This window comes from Electrophorus electricus, chromosome 25 (genome assembly GCF_013358815.1).
Source record: "Electrophorus electricus isolate fEleEle1 chromosome 25, fEleEle1.pri, whole genome shotgun sequence".
In the NCBI taxonomy this organism is placed as follows: Eukaryota; Metazoa; Chordata; class Actinopteri; order Gymnotiformes; family Gymnotidae; genus Electrophorus; species Electrophorus electricus.
Genome location: NC_049559.1, coordinates 10,772,686 through 10,792,694, shown reverse-complemented (window position 1 = coordinate 10,792,694; position 20,009 = coordinate 10,772,686). Strand labels below are relative to the sequence as shown.

The window sequence follows — 20,009 nt, the reverse complement described above, 5'->3', positions numbered from 1 at the left end:
GGAATCAAGCATTTACTTGTTCTGTACCCATCATACAGAGAAGCAGACTGAAATCTGAGCTTTAGCACAGTTAACATAAGTACTATTGTTTAAGTTACTGTAATGAGTCCACACTAAACAAGTACTGTGAACTTAGAACATCAACCTGTGGTCTAATAAGACAAAAATGCCACTCTTCCTGGAGCAAACAAAACGTGGAAAATATTACTTTGCAGGCATTTAAAAGCCTCCTTCAGTTTACAAAAACAACATTGCGCAATAACAAAACAGACCCATTAAACGGGCAAGTCTCGTAGTTTGCTGTATGGTTATACTCTTATTCAGTATCAGGTCAGTCATATTCAGCAAGGCCTTTCTCCACCAGGGGCACATGCACCAACGTCCCATCTGCGTTGTACAAGTACACGATCAGCTGTGGCTCCACTGCCTGCAACAAGATCGTTCCTCACAGGTGAGGGGTTCCGGAAAGCTCTTATTTTATAGTGGGTCTCACTGGGCTTTGTGCAGGGAAGTCATTAAACACCAACAGTGCAAGTATTTACAATTTACATATCCTTGTTGCCTCTAATAATTCCCTTGGCCATTTGTAATACTTGGATAAAATTTGCAGCTTTTCTTCCCACAATTTCTTTAATAATCTAATCTATCCCTAAACTACTAGTTCCTAAGTACATCCAATAATATCACCATGTGTAGAGATTTACAGTTACAACTGGATCAATACTGTTAAAGCACAACGCTGTTTTTGAAATCCTTAGAGAATGATGCAGCGTTGCAGCCTACCGTCACCATGGCACTAAGGCAACCATGCAGCAGGTCGATCATCTCTAGCATGGCCCGCATGCTCCACTCTGGCCGGTAGGAGACGCGCTCCAACTCCACACACGCGCACTGCGGCTTGAAGCCCGCCAGCCACACACAGACCGCCCCACATGGGAAACGGAGGAGCGAGGAGGGAAGACAGCGCAGCCTGCCAGACACACGCACTCCAGTACATCACCCCGCACCTCCAAACATTTCTTAGATGCACGTAGGATTACAGTATACTATAATTCTTTCCTTTTGACATCAACATCCCTGGCATTTATTTATTTATTTATTTATACTAAAGTCTTGCAAGCTATTGCTGTACTCCTGTTGCAGCACGAGGTCCTAACTTGCAGCCTGCCACTTGCTGAAGTTGTGGTTGTGCATGAGCATCTGTTGGTGTGGGCCCTTACTCATATGGCAGTAGGATGTCATCTGAGCCAAAGTCCACATGTCTCACGAGAAGCCTGACACTGGGGCTGAGCTCGGCAAAACCCAACAGCTTTGCACGGTAATATTTGCCATCTCTGTACTGAGCTAGACATGGGCCCTCTGAACACACACAAAAAAAATGCAATTTTATCTTACTCGTTTAATATCTTGGAAGGGTGCAATTTAAAAGGCGGGGTGGCGCAACGACGACGTTACCGATGGGGAAGTCTGTGAGCTGGGCCAGAGAGGCAGCATCACTGTTCACTCGCTCCAGAGCTTCCTCCAGAGTCTCCCCCTCACACTCCTGTGTGTCCAACAAACTCAGGAACACCTGCCAACATGCCCAAATACAAGGACAGGGCCTTGAAAGCATGAAAATTGTTAAATTATGTTTACTTTTAGATTTCAAATGTGCATATTTTCTACGAGTATCTTGGTGCAGTACCTCGTTGGGGGCTCGAATGTGCTTAATCTGGACCTGGAATAGTTTGCCTTTATCAGGAAGTTTGGGGTTACTATACACCCCTAAAATAGCCGAGGGATCCTCCAAGCCCTGATGAAACAACAACAACTCACTAGTCAAAGGTTAATTGGTTAATTAGGTCTTTAGCACACTAGGTGATCACCCCACGAGTTGTCACATTGAATTACATCATGCAAGAGCTTCGTCATGATTTAATTTTTAGTAGACTAAATCATGACTGCCCCTTTGTGTTAGTGAGAAGGGAAGAGGCAGGCAGTATAAACTGAGCCCCATAAACAGTCCTGACTACCCACATATTACTCTTTGGAGCAGAAACAACCCACACCACTCAGGGGATCTACGATTAAAAGAGCGGAAGCATCAAATTGTATAAATGCACAAGTTCTTCATTTGGCATGAATGATTTGTAAAGACTTAATAGATTGTAGCAGAAAAGTAGTTTCACCTCTATGGTTATATCCCAGTCATCCAAATCTGGCACTGGAGCCTTCACCACGTAATCCTGGACACACACTTAGCATCAGATAAGGCTGGACCCAGCAATGACCATTCTGCCCCACACACACACACACACACACACACCTCAAGGCTGCTGCTGCCAGGGACAGCAGTGGCATGCTGGTGATACACCATGAGTCTGCTCAGCGGCATCCCATCCAACATTATCTCCACGGTAACCAAGCCTCGTGGGTCCTCCGGCAGTTCCTGGGAAAGACAGAAGTGAGGTGATGCGGGACTACACATCTGCCATGTGAGCCTGTCTGTGCACGTGAACCGCGTGTATTTCACTTTACCACGACCTGCACGTCAAAAGTACGGCCAAGCAATAACTCCTTCATCAGGGCCACTGCATCCCACTGCCACATTGTCCCTACCTGCACCCCACACACACACACACACACACACACACACACACACACACACACACACACACACACACACACACACACACACACACAGGGTGATGAGAAGGGTCTTTCACAGTGAAAGAAAGCTGATGGACAGTCAGTTATGTGCTCACCGGAATCACGCCATTTATCTGACAAGGCACGCAGAGCTGAGGAACAGTCTCACAAAGCACCTTGGGATAGACGTGGCATACGGGAATGTTCTCCACTATGCCCTGATCCACGTACTGCACCTGGAAAACACACACACACCATATCAAACGTGAGAACTACAGAGAGGCACACTGAGGCTAACTTCTGCAAGCCTAAATGCCAATAACGCAGTATGCTGAGTCAATGACTCAACGGGGTTAAGCTCTGCAGCATGCACTCGGACCTTCACATGACCGCCAATGACCTCCTGGACCTGCCCACGGTACCACAACATGTCGGAGCCCATGACAGCACAGCCCAGCACTTTCTTCCAGTTGTAGGACTTCTGGCGGGGAAGGGTCTTAATGTGCTGCTGCAGAGACTCCTGCAAGCGCTCAAATTCACACTCTACACACACACACACACACAGGAAGAATTTACAGGCACAGGGTAATTTTGGATCTGGACTCCTTATTAAAAAGCCAAACAAAAGCTGAATGCCATGACATTTCTATTGTAAGATGTTCTCTTACACACCAGTCTGTGGGGTCATGGTGTAGATGACCCCGTTGTCAGACACAGCGCAGATGCTCATGCGCGTGAGTCTGTGTGGCGGCAACTCGGGGGGCAGATAGGCCTGCGTCCTCACTGCTGGGGGAGAGGTTGGGGATGGGGCATGTTTGGGTGGAGAGGTGCACCACTGCTGGCTACGCTGATCACCGTCTTCACGCACGATGTCTTCCAAGGTCGAGACACACTCATCCTGACCTGCCAAAATGCCCTCTGGTGGACAGCTGATTTCCTCAGACAGGGTAGGGTCTGGTTTGCGTTGGGCAGCAGCTCTGAAACACAAACTCAAGTGAGGAACAGTAAAACACCTCTCCCTCTCTCTCTGACAGTAGGACACTGAAGTACTTGACACTTCTCTCTCTCAGGGCGAGTCCCTCGCTGATGAGGAAGTCTGCGATACTAACGTCCTGGCCTGCTCGGTTGGAGCAGTACAGAGAGATCGGCATTGGTCTGGCAACAGAGGGATCCTGCAGAGCACGCCCGCACACACACACACACACACACACACACACACAAGAATTGACAGAGGAAGAGATAGAAGGTGCAAGGTGTAATACCACATTAAAATACATGGTGTATAAAATGCTCTTGGTCACCTTAATGGTCATTATGGCCAAGGCTCCAGTCAGATAGTAGGAGATGAATTCACAAGCTGTGGCTGTCCAGGTGGAGCAACCACCAGCAGGTCTGATCAGTGAGGAGCAGGAGGGGGGTGGAGAGAGAAAGAAATCAAACAAACAGTCTAAATGACAAACGTCCCAACAACGAAGAAACCCCCTTGGAGCTCGTTTTACCTTACGTCACTGAGACAACACTCCAGCAGCAGGGAGCCAATCAGCTCAGGGACGAGTGGCCTCAGGTTACTGGTGTGGAGTTTAACCATATTCCCAAAGTCACAACGCAGCACCTGTAGACACACATTCACACTAAACACATATCGCAAAACTCTGTTCCTTTCCAACAAAGCTAGTACAGGTTCTAATGTTTTTTTGGTTTTTTTTATAAATAGATGGTTGATGTCATTTACAAGTTGCATGTTTATATCATAATATTGGTAAATATAGCATTTTTGAAGCTCAGACCCAAGGTTTGTATGCGCAAGTGTATGTACCTCTGCGAGACTGCCCGAAGACACACTGTACACCTTTCCTCTCTCCCACACTCCGTTGACATTGGCAGCACATGTCATCTCAGCTTTCCAGTTGACCTCTTTTGGCTCAGACTTTAAATACTCTCTACTGAGCAAGTCATGAATCCTAACATACACAAGCAGCACCTACAGTTATGACCGCAAAATACCTGAAGACCTACCACCTATTCATGGAGTGAGGCAACATTAAGATCACAATGACAGCCTGACAAAATTATTTTGGAAGAAAAGCCCTTTACAAGACCACCTTCCTCAGTACAACACTGCACTGGTCCTAAGGGAGTTGCAGGGGGTCAGTACCTCTTCAGCTGGGCATCAGACTGCAGTAGCTGCACACAGATGTTTCCAGGAGAGGTCACATGGGTGACCCTGACCCTCAGGTCCTTAAGGGAGGTTGGCAGGGTCAAGTTGGGCTGTACCTCCGACGGGTCAGGAATAAGGGGCACCGGCTCACCTGCAGCCAGCGGGCTCTCATCCAACGGGGGATCCCACACTACAGTCTCGAGCAGGGGAGGTTCTGTCACCAGGACTCTACAAGAAGCCAAAGCGGGAATGAACAGAAGCGGGTGCATGTACTGTGAGAGCCCGAGAGAGAGAGAGAAGCAAAAACTATATTGCACTTACTGTTTGCATAATGAGGCCAACCCTTTTCTGGCCAGGATCTCTCCAATACTGGCTAGATGTTCAGAAGAATGCTCGCGGACCTCACACACACACACAGGAATTGCTGTGTACTGGGACACATGCTCTGCCACACACGCACACAATAGAAAAAGGGGTAATGCAGGATTTGTATGCCAGCTCATTCATAGAACACAGGTACACAAATCCATTTGCGCTCACTTGTTGCCACTACAGTGACCAACTTGTTTTCTGTCAGTTCACGGAATACTCTGATGCTCTCATCGCTCCAGGTGTGTTCCAAACTCACAACATCTGCCAGAGAACACCAAAGCGCCTGAGGAAGAGATGGTCAGGTTTCAGTGCAGTTACAGGTCTACAGTACAGAGGGAACGAGGGCTTGCAGGACTCTCACCATAGCTGGCAGCGCAAAGAACTCATCCTTTATCTGTCTAAGGTTTGTAACGGGCAGAGTTGTTTTGTTGCCAAAGTCTACATACCGCACCTCCACCAGCTGTCCACCAGAAAAACCTGACACACACACACACACACACACACACACACACACACACACACACACACACACACACAGCTGTCTGTGATATACAGCCCAACAATACAACAGACTGTGGAATACATACACACCTGTACATACTGTGCAAGGACACACACCCCCACACACACACACACACACACACACCTGTAACCTGAGCCCTGCACCAGTCTTTGCTGTTGTAGAGGGCGATGCAGGCCTGGGCCAGAACAGGGCAGTAGATCTGCAGCTTACTCTCAGCTCCAGGAGACCCGTAATGGTTCTGCAGCTTTGTGTTCAGCAGCAGGAAATCACTACTGTCCACCTGCAGGACACAATCCTCACCATTAATATCAACAGAGGGGGCCAGATTTGTGGAGCTTAAACTTGACTCTCGACAAACCAAAACAAGTTCTCAGAATTAAACTAGTGCGCAGATGCATAAATGAAATATTAATGTCCCTTTAGTGGATGAAGCCATATGAAAAGGATCTGGGAAAATAATCCCTTTGCCAGACAACCCAACAGTCTCCAATTTTAAATGACCTGCAGTAGCATGAGAACACAGTAAAATTATTTACTAGTTGCACGTAGAAGTCTGACGGTGTGTTGACGTGGGAGACCACAGCGTTGAGCTCCATGTTCAGTCTGGGATGCACAGGAGGATAAAACTGCAGAGGCTTACTACCTCCAGAGATGGCAAGAGGGGAATAGAACCTGCTTACACACACACACACACCCTAAATTTCAAAGCTGTACACATTTAGAAGCCAGATGTATAAATTGTTCAGTGTTGGTGGCATGTCTTGCCTGGCCAGTTCCATGAACACGAGGTGCTCTCTCAGAGAGAGAGGGGTGTTCTTGGTGTTGTCTGTGGACACCTTCTTCAAATCCACCAGCAGGGTGTCTCCATCCTGATCAAACACTTGCATCTCCACAGCGTTTGAACCAATCACATGCTTCATCTCCTGACATGCCTCCTCGCTCCAACCCTTTACCTGCCCACCACACACACACACACACACACACACACACAAACACACACCTTTCATACATTAAAACATACTTCCGATGGCCCTGGGCAAGGCTAATATACTCAAACATAACATTGTTTAGGAATAAACCCATAATGCTTCTGGAGCCACTGGACAATGTGGGATAACACCTTTAATTTACATATTACCGCTAGTTAAAATGCTGAATCACTGATCAAAAATGGTAACATAAGACTAGTCCCAAACTGAAGATGCCCTTCAAACAACCACTGAATCATTCCAGCATAAAGGACAGTCTGTTCACAGTTTAAGCAGCAGTTTCGTGTGCTCTCACCAGGTCTGAAGGAATAATGTCTTTGAGTGAACACCTAATAGCCAGAGGAGCCCAGTGATGCAAATCTGACTGGGCAATCAGATCAGCTCTACGAAGACACCTATTCAGCTCGCTCAGATCTTCATCACTGAGAGAGAGAGGGGGGAGAATTATGACTCAGAGAAGGACATTCACATTTCAAAACAGCATCTTCAATCTTATTCACAGCGTGCATAAGGTAGGAGGACACTAATTTTTGTCCAGCCAAAATGTGAAAATCAGAAACTTTCAGAGATCTCGTCAGAGGATGAACACGCGCATGCATAAGGGATGTCTGTGTCCGATTTAGTGCCCGAGGACAGAGAGGAGACAGACACTAATTTTAGTCACTCAGTTGAGTGAACTTGGACCACTCTCTAGGTGTTAACTACATTTATCTATTTCTCCATGTGCTGCTCTACCTGTTCTGTTAGTTCATGTGGTGCCATGCATCACAAACACAGAGCCATCTCTCCTTACCCTGAGATGGTGAGCCCCTTGGAGAAGCCATAATCCTGGAAGAATACTTGTAGGCGAGCGACCTCAGAGATGGGGCACTGGGAAACACTCTCCAGACAGCCCTTTTGGAAGAGCTCACAAACCAGGGCCCTGCACCACACCTCTTCTTTCGACCTCACAAACACCATCATACCTGCGCGCGCGCACAAATGATTACCTATGAAAACTTGGCTAGTCTTCTGAACTGCATTACAGTCCTTACAGCAATTCCCCTTGATTTGCGGCTTTAACACAGCCACCAAGTAGACATTGAAAAATTCAGGTATTGGTAACTGTTACACCCATCTGACAGGCTTGTAAAACGTCCACATGTAGTCCAATACAAAAACCACAAATGCAGCAGCATATGGATTTGGATGATCCATGATGGTCAAGACTTCTCAAGTTTATAGGGGCACAGCTCTACTGATCGTTTAAAAATAGCTGGAAAGAGTCACACTTGTATATATTTTATGAGAAGTCGGAATTTGTTTATGATTGACTGACACACTGAAAGCACAGTGAGGCATGTCCCAGCCTGCTAAGTGAAATGCAGTTTGTAGCAATATATAAAATCCTGTTCAGAAAGGAGGATTTAAGTGTAGTCAAGTTTCTCAAATCTTACAATGCCAAATAATTCTCTGTGTATACCTGTGCTGAGTTGGTCTCTGACAACGAAGTGGCTACGTGCGTCAGAGCAGAACCTGTTAATCTTCCTGGCCAGCGCAACTCCTGCTTTCCGCTCCGTCATGTACCGCACATAGAAATGTGTTGGGTTGATTAAATGGCTTAGCACAACCCATACCTGCAATGCTGTGCACGCACGCACGCACACACACACACACACACACACACACACACACACACACACACAATATGGATAAATGGAAGATACTCAACTAAAAAAAAAAAAAAAAGGGGGGGGGGGGGGAGTCCAAGAAAATCCAGGCAAATCCAGGAAATCAGACTGAGCGCAGATACATTGGTTACCTTTCTGGTGGGATCCAGGCGTCCTGTCATGCAACACCTTATGGTTTCTCCTCTGCACTTTCTGTCCCTCCCTGTTCTTGGGCTCTAGGATTCAAGGTAACAAAAACATGACTCATCAGTGTGCAAGGCAAACAACCAGTGACCATCACATCCATCCCCCCCCCACACCCACACCGCACCTACCCATTCCATCTCTCTCTGCACCATTGTCTGCTTCCTCAATGATTTCCTCTATAATAAAACTGGGCAGGAGGTCAGTGTTGTGTCCATCAGCAGGGTCTACAGGGGTCCGGGTGTGCAGGTCTTCCTGTGCCATCTCGGGAGACGCAGATAGACCAGAGCTGCCTTGCCCTGTCCTCCTCTTCCCTGACCCCCCATTCCTCATCGGCTGACTGGGGTCCAGCTGTGCTGGTTCAGATGCCCTGAATTGGGGGGGGGGTGGGAGACGACAAAAACTGGCAGTGTCCCCATACGTACACAAAATTATTTCCCAGGTTCTGTGACATGTAGAAGGGAGCAGAGATGGCGATCTGAGTCACTCCTGATGCATTTTGAAAGACTCTGGAATCGACTCGGACTTTTGCTAAACTAACTCATGACTTACATTTAAGTGTAGGGGGAAAATAAAGAATATAACCATTAATTTGAATAAATCTAAACTCACGTGAGTGCTTTGCCTGTCAGTTCTGACACTGTCAAGCCCAATGGCCACAAAGTGAGCAGAAAACGTGTACGTGTTCCAGTTTATGGTTCTCCGAGTCTCACCCTTGCACTGCATCATCTTAAAATATTTCTAAATATTTTAGTGGTTAAAATAGTATTGTTGGGTACAAATCAGCTACAGCAATAATGTACCTGCAACTAGGCTTCCTTTCTAACAGAAAGCAGATTCTAGTCAGAGAAACTGCACACACTCCCATGGTCTCTTCCTCTCTTGTAGCAGGTCGATTCAATTCTTATGCACCAAGACAGGCCACTTACGTCAAAGGTCTCATTAATTTAACAAAATAGGTTTTTATATGATTGTTAGATAAACCAGAAGCTACACTGTAGACTTCTGTAGCTTACTCACAGATTAACCTTGCGGTCCATGATCTTCAGGCAGTTCCCCACACTCTCTGTCAGACTGTCCACATGGAGAACGCAGCTATACACAAACAACAATCTACAATCAAAACCACAGCTGCCCAGAATGTGTCGAGTTGAAAAGTGAAAAAGGGTCCCCAAGAAATAAGGTTAATAACCTTCCTCATCCAAGTAAATTTATTCTTACACCTACTTCAGAAAAACTTTTGAAATGTAAACTCCATTTAAATGTTTCACAACAACTGTGCAACTGGATAACACCATCAGAATGTCCTAAAACACCCCAAACATTTAACTTTGGAATGCTTGAAAACAGAAAAATGGCCTTTGTTAACTAATGCGATTAATCTTAACTGAGGTGGTCTATTAGCAGTAATCATACCTGAGTCCTGAACACAAGGTCAGGCAACTCCTGTCGAATGAGTCAGCATCAACAGGTTCCTGCAGAGTCTCCAGAATCTTAAAATTATACACACACAGTCAACCACTATGCAACAGCAGAACAGTAAATGAGAACAAGTTAAACTACATACACAAACATGCTGTACAAACACTTTTCCACATCATATACACTAAACATCTGGTAACAGACTTTTGCATGAATTAATGATTATTTTTCATCTCTTTGGATCTTTTCCAGTGCTCACCCAGTATTCCAATTTGCATCTCCTGATCATCGACAGAGAGTACATATTCTCATAGTTTGTCCAGATAATGTAATATTTGCAAAATAGATAAGTAAGGATTAGATACCGTCTCTGCATTGTGAAGTAGCAAGAACCTGACAAACCTTTGGGTCATTGATTATGACATCCGTTGTCTTTCATATTAATCATTTTAAAACAGCAAAATGTGTACTCATCAAGACCAAGAATACATAGCATATACTGAGTGATTAAGTGTCTACTTCATAACATAGGTGTATGGATGCCACAGGGTTCCTCTGAACGTTGGTCAAGTTTGTGTCATGATTTTAGAATATGTCTGTGTAAAAGAAAATAATAATAAAAATAAATAAATACATTAAAAATATATTATTATTATTATTTAATAATAATAAAAAATATTTCTCTCTCCCTAATTTAATTGTGGAGCCAACACCCAGTGTCTGTACCTGAGCTAAATGGCAGCAAGTCCTCAGTGAGGGCACCTGACGGATGTGTCGTGCTTTCTGCATGACCGTGAACAGCTCCTTGCGTCTTGCCTCCACCCTCCGACACTCCTCGCGGCCAGTGGAGAACAGCTGCTCCACCTGGTTCAGCTCAGACAGCAGCACACCACGTCTGCAAGCACACAGACCTCATGTGGCATATTATTAAAAAACAAGCCTTCTAAATTACACTTTAAATGTTCGCGCATACACACACACACACACAACCTTCTGTGCAATATGCCAGTTGCCTTGTCAATGCAGTCCTCAATTTCCTTGGTGATTCGAGTCTTTTCCCTTTTCAGCTCAGTCTGTATGCCTTGAACTACACTCTTGGGGAGAAAAAAAAAAAAATTTTTTGGGGAACAATTTGAGGCACCACCCAACTGTGTTAGACAGACGGGACAAAGTTTGGAAGATGCATCAATGAGTTGTAACCTGTGCATCTTACCTGGTGCAGGCTGTCAAGGGTATTAAGGTTTTCTGTTGCCTTACACAGAGCTTCATCCAGAACTTTCACCAAATCTTGATCCTACACAAATATACACAGACACTGCCAAATCCAGTATGAGATGATTATGTCTAGATTACAGCAGAGTAGTAGGCCAAGATTATGCCATAAATCAACCTGCCAAGAGAATTTTTATAGTGATTAGTTGTGAATCTCGCATGTACCGTTCCAGCATTCTGTGTTGGATGGGCAGGTGGAGGTGAGGGAAGACTCCCAACTCGTCGACCCCTCCATCTGTGTCTTCCATGGCAACTGTGAAGTGTGTAGTCCAGTGTGTGAAAAACCACATTTCTTCATTTAATTATGGACAAATATTTATATATAAGGGTATATAATTTACTTGTTAAGTGATGCAAAAAAATGTCCAAATACCTTCTCTTGGAGTTCATCTTGGCGGTATAAATGAGTCCAATGATCCTGCTATCCACCTGCAACCCATCCACCCCTTCTTCATCAACTTTGGTGCCCATCTGCAATAGATGTCTAATGTGACTGCAAATACAGACTTGGTCAACCACCCCCCCCAATATCAAGAAGAGTAATTAAATCATCAAGAAGGTTAAAGAGCACCATTTTTAGATACATAATAGAAAGCACAAATATTAGGAGAGCTTTAAAACTGCCTGTCCACAGGAATTAAAATCTTACAAACAATTTCTGCATTTTCTTGAAAGATAATAGGCTACTCCTTTCAATTTCATATAGCCTCACCAAGTCACAACTATACTGACGTATGCAACCGAACATAAAGAAAGGACGCGCAAACCTCACATGAAGAAAACCGTAAAACAGGTTAGAGGACACAAGTTATTCCTTTTAAAACAACGCAAAATTATATTTTAATCAAGACCAGCATGTAACTTATTTCCACTGAGTGTATGTAGAGTAACACAACACATACGATCACGTTAAGCTGCTGTTGTGAAACTCCTAGCCAACATTAACTTCGTTCACCTGGCAATCCGGGCACGTGATGACGCCCTGCGGAGATACCAGCGCGCGAAGGCACGGCACGCAGAATATGTGACCGCACAGGAGCACGTGCGGGAGGTTTCCCACAACTTCGTCTTCTGTTCAGTCACAGACGTCAGAAAGAATAAGTATAACTTTGCATCGGCTACATAATCTTAGAAGCACAAATTCAGAAAGACAAAGGAAACTGACCTACGTTGGTTATGCATTTTGTATACAGTTTGGACACAAACATTAACTTTCGTAGCTAGCTAGGTTAGCTTAGCTAGCCACATAGTCTTATCCGATCTTAGCGTTACCAACCTACGTAGGAGCTAGCTCCCCACACGGCAAACATGTCAGGTTCTCCTCTAGAAAGACATCATCATAGATAACAAATTTCTCAAGTTTACCTGGTAAGGTATATGGCGAGCCACAAACATTACAAGTCATCGCGGAGTCCGTCATGAGGCTTTTCCACCGGGGTGCACGCGCTAGATGAACGCGTGCGTTCGATTAATAAATTCGCCCAATCAGAGCTCTTCTCTAGGCTGTCTAATCAGTTTCCCGCCACAAAAAGACATTCAAGAGTTTTCGCTAGTATAAATAAATATAAACCTAATTTGCCTTACAGCTTTGTGTTTTTACAGCTATTTTATGTCTACTAATGATTATATGGGACTAAATAGCTTGGAACTAAAGAGCTTGTATGCATGCCAACTTGCATAAACCTTGTTACACAAGCTTCCCTTAAGCACAGAGCAAACAGATTAAGGTCATCTACACTGAAACACCACAGCGCCTTTAACACCTGAATATGCTGTCCTAACAAAAATTTGACTTGTATTGTGTGCTATATGTTTGGGTTTTTCCCCTTTGTTTATGTTGTCTTGGGATGGGGGTGAAGTGCAAAATATGATTTCATAATGCAGACCCTCTGAAGATGTAGCTGTGATCCATGTGCACTGCAAAGCATCCTGAGCAGAGCAAAGCTGCAGAGCATTGACTTCAGCATGTCTATTTGGTAGGTTTTAGTAGAACAGATGATGAGGGGTGATGGAATATGTATTTGCATATGTATTTGTATATGTGTGATATGCATTTCTCAATTACACTGATCATACTGTCTTAGATTTGATAAAGATTAATATTATCTCACCAGCATAATCATCTCAGACCACAGCAGTGCCTCTTGCCTCGTCCCACACATGCAGCACACATGTTCACTCTCTGTGAAATACATAAGAATGGAAACCAAGATATGTCTCATTTAGACTTCTCTGCCCACAAGGTTTACTTTTCTCTTTTGATTTCCCTGTCCCTCCTATTCTATTCTATTTGTGTGTGTGTGTGTGTGTGTCTTGGTGAACATGGACCTTGATGTGTTAACAATAATTTGTAGCCAAAGATTAATAAGCAAACATTTTAGAATGAATTACATGCATAAAGTACTGTGAAAACTGAATTATACAGGTTACAACTTATGCAAGATTGTAAACTTTAAAGGAATGATAATTAAATAAAGTAAGTTTCAATCAGGTGTCTCATGGTTACCTTTGCTCTCAGTGCCATGCAATTATAAATATATTTCTTAAAGGACCAAGCTCTTTACAACACTGATCAGTTTTTACTCCTGTAGTTCTTTAAAAAGTTCTTTTTTAACTACCCTAATGAATGTAGTGCAGCCTGTCCAGTTGTATTTCACATACTGATAGAGCTGCAGTGAGCACACACAGTCAGTTGCAATACTGCAGATTGGGACGTGATTCTGGATCTTGATTCTGAGAGGTTATAGTGAAAAAGAACAGAAAGCAGTGCAGTGTGACTGGAGTCAGTTGAAAGTTTCAGCTGTGTGAAAAGTTAAGTGTTGCCTTCGCATTGTTGCCAAGGAAGAAAAGAGGGACAGGTGTTTAACAATACTCAAGAAAACTGGAGACCCTAGAGAAAGGAAAGACACCAAAGTGGAGAATGACTCATATGTACTGCTTGTGTGCAGCCATCTGGTGCTTTCCACTACTGCAGGTTTATGAGTGTTTGGAGATTTTAGGAGGACTGATTTTGTTATCAGTCTACTAGGTCATATGGAACCCAGGATGCATTTTAACAGCTTTTCTAAAATTATTTGTCTGCAGGCTGAGACACGCTAAAGAGTTATATTTAGTTCATCCCTAATTTTGAGGAATGTTGGCATGGATTGTTACGAATTAGTATTAAGATGACAACCCTGTTCATTTTTTAACTTTAATGTATTACAACTCAAATGTCTGTAGAACTTAGGAAAAAGTCATTGTGATTTGCATTACTTTACACAGTGAGGTGGCTATGTACACTAAGGAGATTGGTTGGACTTGGGTCCTCTTTTGTAAGCTAAGCTAAAGACTGAAGTGCACACACTTAAAACAACATGGTAGCTGCACAGCCGTATATAGTGCAGAGAGATGGCTGTCTGCCCATCTCTCATTCTCAGTAAGGCGCTTCCCAAGACTAGCTACTGCACTCGGAGTTTTCGGTCCATGTCAAAAGGTGTCATAGCTGTTAACCTTGCTATATCAGTTTTAAGTCTATATTAGTTTTATGTCTTTGGCCTCTCTTTGGTAAGTTCACACACATTACAAGGTGTGTTAGAGTGAGTGACTGAGTGTTTGGGAAAGGGAGAGAGAGTGACCATCTATGTCTGTGAACCTCTTAAAGATGCATTGTTTTTGGTCAGAGTCTGATCCTCCAACAGTTTCTTCTTGGCTTTGAGTCTAGTCCTGCCAAGGGAGTTTTCCTTGCTGCTTTCACTTGTGGCATGCTCATTAGAGGCCTAGGCTTGGTTCCTGTAATCCTGTAAAGCTCCTTTGAGACAACATTTATTGTTAAAAGCATTATATAAATAAATCTGAAGTGAGCTGTCTGAATTAATCAATGTGAAAAATCAGACTTCACAGCACTTGATTAATTAAAACGAATAAACTTGTAGTTCTTTGGCTCAATATTGCAAGTCTTTACAGGACAAACATTGATCAGGAGAATGTTTGTGTGTGGGTGTACACTTATGTGTATGCATGTTGGTATGTGTGTGTAGCAGTGATTGTGGGTCTCACATTAGCCCAGACTCCTGCGCCCAGGTGCGGTCCCTGCTTGGTTCCAAGATGTGTGAAGACTTACCACAAGGTGGCACTGTTGCTCGATGACACCCCATGTTAGTTCATCCTACGGCCTTGTAATATAAATTCCATGCACCAATTTGCAGGTGAGAACACAATGAATGCAATACAATGTAATACAATCTCTTTAACAATTTAATAATTTAGTTTTCTAAATTTCTATTTAATATTCAACTGTTCTGCAATAACCAAACAAATGACCAACAACTTAAGTACACAGACGGAGTGCATATCTGAGCACCCATACTCTTTCTGTCTGGTTCTCTCTCCATCTGTTTCTTTTTGTTCTTCACTGAGATGAACACAAGGGCAAGAGAAAGATGCTGTTTAGATGGACATTTAGAAGCAACTCAGTGGCAGAAGTTCATGACCAACTACAGTCATCAGATTTTCCTGACCATGCTGAGTCACTGAGTGATATAGTTGTGGACCACTCCCTCCCTGCTCTCATTGAAGTTAGAAGCAAGAAATGTGTTATTTAAGAAATTGTCTATATATTAGCTCTTTATACAGTACTACATTAATTGTTCTGGTATTCATCTAATTGTTTCTATGTGCATCCTCAAGGGAAACTACTAGTAAATCAACAGGTCTGGATACCATAGTATAAAAAACAAATAAATAATTTTGTGTCTCTGTTTGCTATATAGGACTTGCTGGTGTACTTGTATAATAAGGGGCCTGCATCTCATGCAATGTTCCTGCACTCAGCAGGGGTAAAGGCTTGCTGGGAGTGAAAAATAGATTCCATTGACCATTGCACCTCACTAAATAGAGAGCCTATATATGTTACTGCTGCAGTTTTTAAGGTACCCCGTGGTGTATATGTTGGGGGAATGGGGACTTTTTCAATCAAATTATTAAGATGATATGAACATGAGGAACACACACACACAAACAAAGTGCTGCCCCTACTTTGACCATCTGTGCTGTGGCAAATGTTCTGAGAGTTTAGTTCCAAGCCTAATGTAACACAACTAATCCAGTTAATCAAGTCCTTCAGTAGCATCTTAGTATCAGTCTGTGTTTCTGTGCTAACTCAAGTTTAGATCAGTTTAAAACGGTAAGCAAGTACTTTCGGTCCATCAAGATGTCCACTACCTCATAAAAAGTTCTTGCAGAATATTCCAGGCAGTTTGTAAAGACCTCAAAGCAGTTCTGCTAAAGGCAGAGCAAGGTGAGGGCCTGGACAAAGACAGACAGGGAGAGTAGAACAGGGTACAGGCAGTGGAGCAGTGAGGTCAACACATCCAGTTGTGTGCGTAATGGAGATGATGGTGCCTGTGTCCGCAGCAGTAAGATGAAAGCCATGTTATGTGCCTCATGCTCATGCTGGTCCAGCATTTGCTTGAGGAGAAGTATCTTCTGCTGGGACACGTGGCTACACTGCTACACTACATCCAGAGCCACACCCACCTCCTCTAACTCGGCTGTGTGCATCGCACCTAGTCTCTTCTATCGAAGAGGCAGCATAAGTAGTCACACTCGTAGTCACATGACCAACCATATAGCTAAACCTACTGCACACATGGCTAGAGTTACAGGTCTATAATTCGTGATTAACAGACAGGACCTTTTTGTATCTCTCTCTCTCATTATTTATATATATATATATATATATATATATATATATATATATATATATATAAAAAAGGATCAGAATCCCAACATGACTTGTGTAAATAGCTCTCACTGAAATCTAAAGGAGAGCACTAACCAGAGAGAAGAAAGGGAGTGAGCACTTTCACTAGTTCAAGCGAATGGAGTACAGACATCTTCACAACAACGTTTTAAATCACATATTAAAAATCTGGAAAATTATACTCTGTTACACTGGTTCCACTTCATCACTGGTTTAGAGATTAAGATGACAATAAGAAAAGCAAATGGCAGAGACTCTGTTTGCAGTTTTTATTCAGCCCTTACTTTATTTCAGTATCTTTTTGGTGTAGTAATTAAATGTTTCAGCACATATTTCCAGTAGAAGATTGGAGACCCTTGCAGATTTGGTGGATTTAGTAGATTTTTTCCAATCTTGAAAGGGGATGCTGAGAGATGGTGGTAATTGAAAGTCCTTTTGCTAAAAGTGCTCCTTTGTTTGCCTCAATCTCCCTTTTTTTTTTTCATTTTTCTCTTTCACTATCTCTGGTGGGGTCTTTACAGCGGATCTCAGACTCGTGTTATTAGAGTCCTGAGAATGACGGTGCATGCGCACGAAAATAGGTCTTAAACGTGCAAACTCCTGAGCAGAAACAGGGATTTAGAAAGAAGTACTTGGCGGGAAATTGAACCCATATTTCTGGAAGCTCTGACCCAAGCATAAAGCCATAGGCAACGCTTATAGAGAGTGGGAAATGACGACACCCTGGGGTAAAGTAGGTAACTACATCAATATGCTCAAATCACACTTGCATGTAACAGTCCAAATTAAATTATGCAGACTGCTATACCAGCAAGAATAAATCTGCAAGCTCTCCCCCACAGTTCCACAGGCTCTCTTCTGCAGTTACATTCTTACATTCACTTCCTTGCATCAATTTTCTGACCACATTTTTTTTTTACCTCACATTGTGCAAACTTCCTATTTTTTGCCATTGTCACCACTATCTCAGACAATATTAAATGGGTCATCCCACATTTAAGTATTCATAAGTACTGCTGAGATAATTGGCATTAACCATTAAGTAGGTTGTAACAAGGATTAAGATTAAGATTTATAAAGAGGAAATGGCGTGCAAATGTGCATACTTGAGTTTTTGTAAATCTGATTTTTGTGGCGTACACCATTTCCTGGTATATGGAAACTTTCAGTCTGGAAACCTTTATAAATGAGGCCCCTGGATTCTTATTATCAGGGGCCAGCAAAACCAGAATCCACATGAGTGACTGGGACCTTGTCCAATTGCACCCTTGGAAATGGAGCCCTCCAATTACTTTGTGATTGTAAGGCATCGTTTGGACATGCCCCTTCCCTCTAAGATGTAATGGACTGAAATATATGAAGGGAAGTCTTTCTATCAGCACCATGCTAACAACGAAGATAGATGAGGACGATAAAGATGATGGCTTCCTGGAACATCTGAAGAGGCTGGACTCAGTCAGCAGAACCACAGAAATTATACTCCTTCTTCTTAACTGCAGTTTGTCATCCTCAGCAACTTTTCTCTGACAGCCTCATCTAGGAGCTCACTGGGCAGAGAATAATTATGCTTCTAAATAACTCCAGTCGCTGCATGTGTCTGACAAGATGCATCAGTTGGAGTTGTTTGGACTATTTTTTAGTGCTCCTTTTTATGTGTGCATAAAGCACAGGGCATATTAAAATGCCGAAAGTTGGCGAAGAGAGGAAAGGCAGGGAGCATGAGCATACTTCTGTCTAGAACCAATCAACCACTCAACATCGTTAAGCCGTCCCAGCCGTATGGTTCTACGGCTCTGAGCACGGCTAGCTAGCCGTGCTCAGAAAACCATGCTGAGCATGTTTTATAAGTGCCAAAATATGTTTGTGTGGAAATGCGGCTGGAACGGTCGCTGTGCGTACACAGAACAGTTCGGCCTTACAGTGGAAAAGAGGCTATTGCTTATGCCCAATTACCTGAATTAAGTGGAATCTTTCGCAACATCCAGACAGCAACAAGTTCACGCATCATGCCTCAAAAGGCATTTCTGAAACGCCAGCACAGTGGCCACTGGAGGGAACCCCGGTCTACTCAGCTCTCTTTGAAGCTGAGGGCCAAGAACTGCAGCACAGATCAGGACCATTGGACAGTTTATTACCTCACAGTGTGTTTTAGATATAGTTATCCATGCTTCTGTACTGGCAGGACAGAGAACTCCATTTATAGTCTTCCACCAGAAAAAAACAAAAACAAAACCATGGCCAGGACTATTTTATAGAGGTTGTCTTGGACAGACTAGAAGTGAGGAGGGGGACAGGAGGAAGTGGTAGGGGCAGTGAGCCAGTGCCTACCTGGAGCCAGGATTTCCTGCAAACAGGTCTTATGTTTGAAGAGGGTAATAAACACATACATTGTACCTTCCCAAAGACATCAACAAAAACTTTCGCTATTAGCCAAAAGTCTGAATGTTCCTTTCTCTGCAGTAGTATTCTATGTATAAAAGTACATTTTGACACCTTACTTTAAAGCACTCTTGGAGGTTACATAAAAAATGTATTGTGTGAATGAAATATAATGTGTATTTCGCAATATTTAATTTAGTCTTATCACTGTTATGCCCACCTGTGTGTCTGTCTCCCCCTGTGTTCCAGGGTTCGCCTCTGACTCTCCAGTGTTACCCATCCCGATCCACACCAGGGTTTCCAGTGAGTAAAGGACCATATAAAAGGAAGAGGATGAGAAGATGGGCTCAGCTTAGGGATAGTTAGAGAAGATGTTGCTGTTACCCATTTTTTTAACTTGTTTCTGTATTTTGTTGTCGTGATTGCTTGGATTTGTGTGTATGACTTTGGATTCTGCCCTTGAGTTACGGTCTGATTTGTCCTTTACTGGTTTGGTTGCTGGATAATATGTCTCTTGTATCTTGAATATATTGTCCTGTATATAGTAGTTACACATTGGTGGTAGAGAGTGACTGCCATTTATTTGGGGTGTGGGTTTATCTCTGTTAATACCATTGTAGTCAGTGTAGTCATTGTATGTTTCATTTTGTTAGCTTAGTCAGTTGTCTTT

The 20,009-nt window shown here is 43.4% G+C and overlaps 1 protein-coding gene across 1 annotated transcript; it reads right to left on the bottom strand.

Annotated features, from left to right (window-relative positions):
* Nucleotides 1-42: 42 nt before the first annotated feature.
* rnf17 (ring finger protein 17) lies at nucleotides 43-12,637 on the bottom strand. The gene is made up of 36 exons (XM_035522976.1): nucleotides 12,583-12,637; nucleotides 12,173-12,288; nucleotides 11,591-11,688; nucleotides 11,383-11,470; nucleotides 11,159-11,239; nucleotides 10,936-11,039; nucleotides 10,672-10,840; nucleotides 9,940-10,016; nucleotides 9,544-9,618; nucleotides 8,655-8,893; nucleotides 8,472-8,555; nucleotides 8,133-8,294; nucleotides 7,464-7,635; nucleotides 6,966-7,092; nucleotides 6,447-6,634; nucleotides 6,218-6,353; nucleotides 5,805-5,961; nucleotides 5,520-5,635; nucleotides 5,327-5,441; nucleotides 5,108-5,231; nucleotides 4,784-5,014; nucleotides 4,445-4,589; nucleotides 4,128-4,240; nucleotides 3,930-4,020; nucleotides 3,679-3,800; nucleotides 3,301-3,605; nucleotides 3,002-3,171; nucleotides 2,745-2,858; nucleotides 2,518-2,598; nucleotides 2,306-2,428; nucleotides 2,169-2,225; nucleotides 1,685-1,792; nucleotides 1,456-1,570; nucleotides 1,221-1,359; nucleotides 784-970; nucleotides 43-427 (listed from the first exon to the last, which is right to left on the bottom strand). The coding sequence occupies exons 1-36, from the start codon at nucleotides 12,635-12,637 to the stop codon at nucleotides 332-334; spliced, it is 4,680 nt and encodes a 1,559-aa protein (XP_035378869.1). The 3' UTR covers nucleotides 43-331.
* Nucleotides 12,638-20,009: the final 7,372 nt, after the last annotated feature.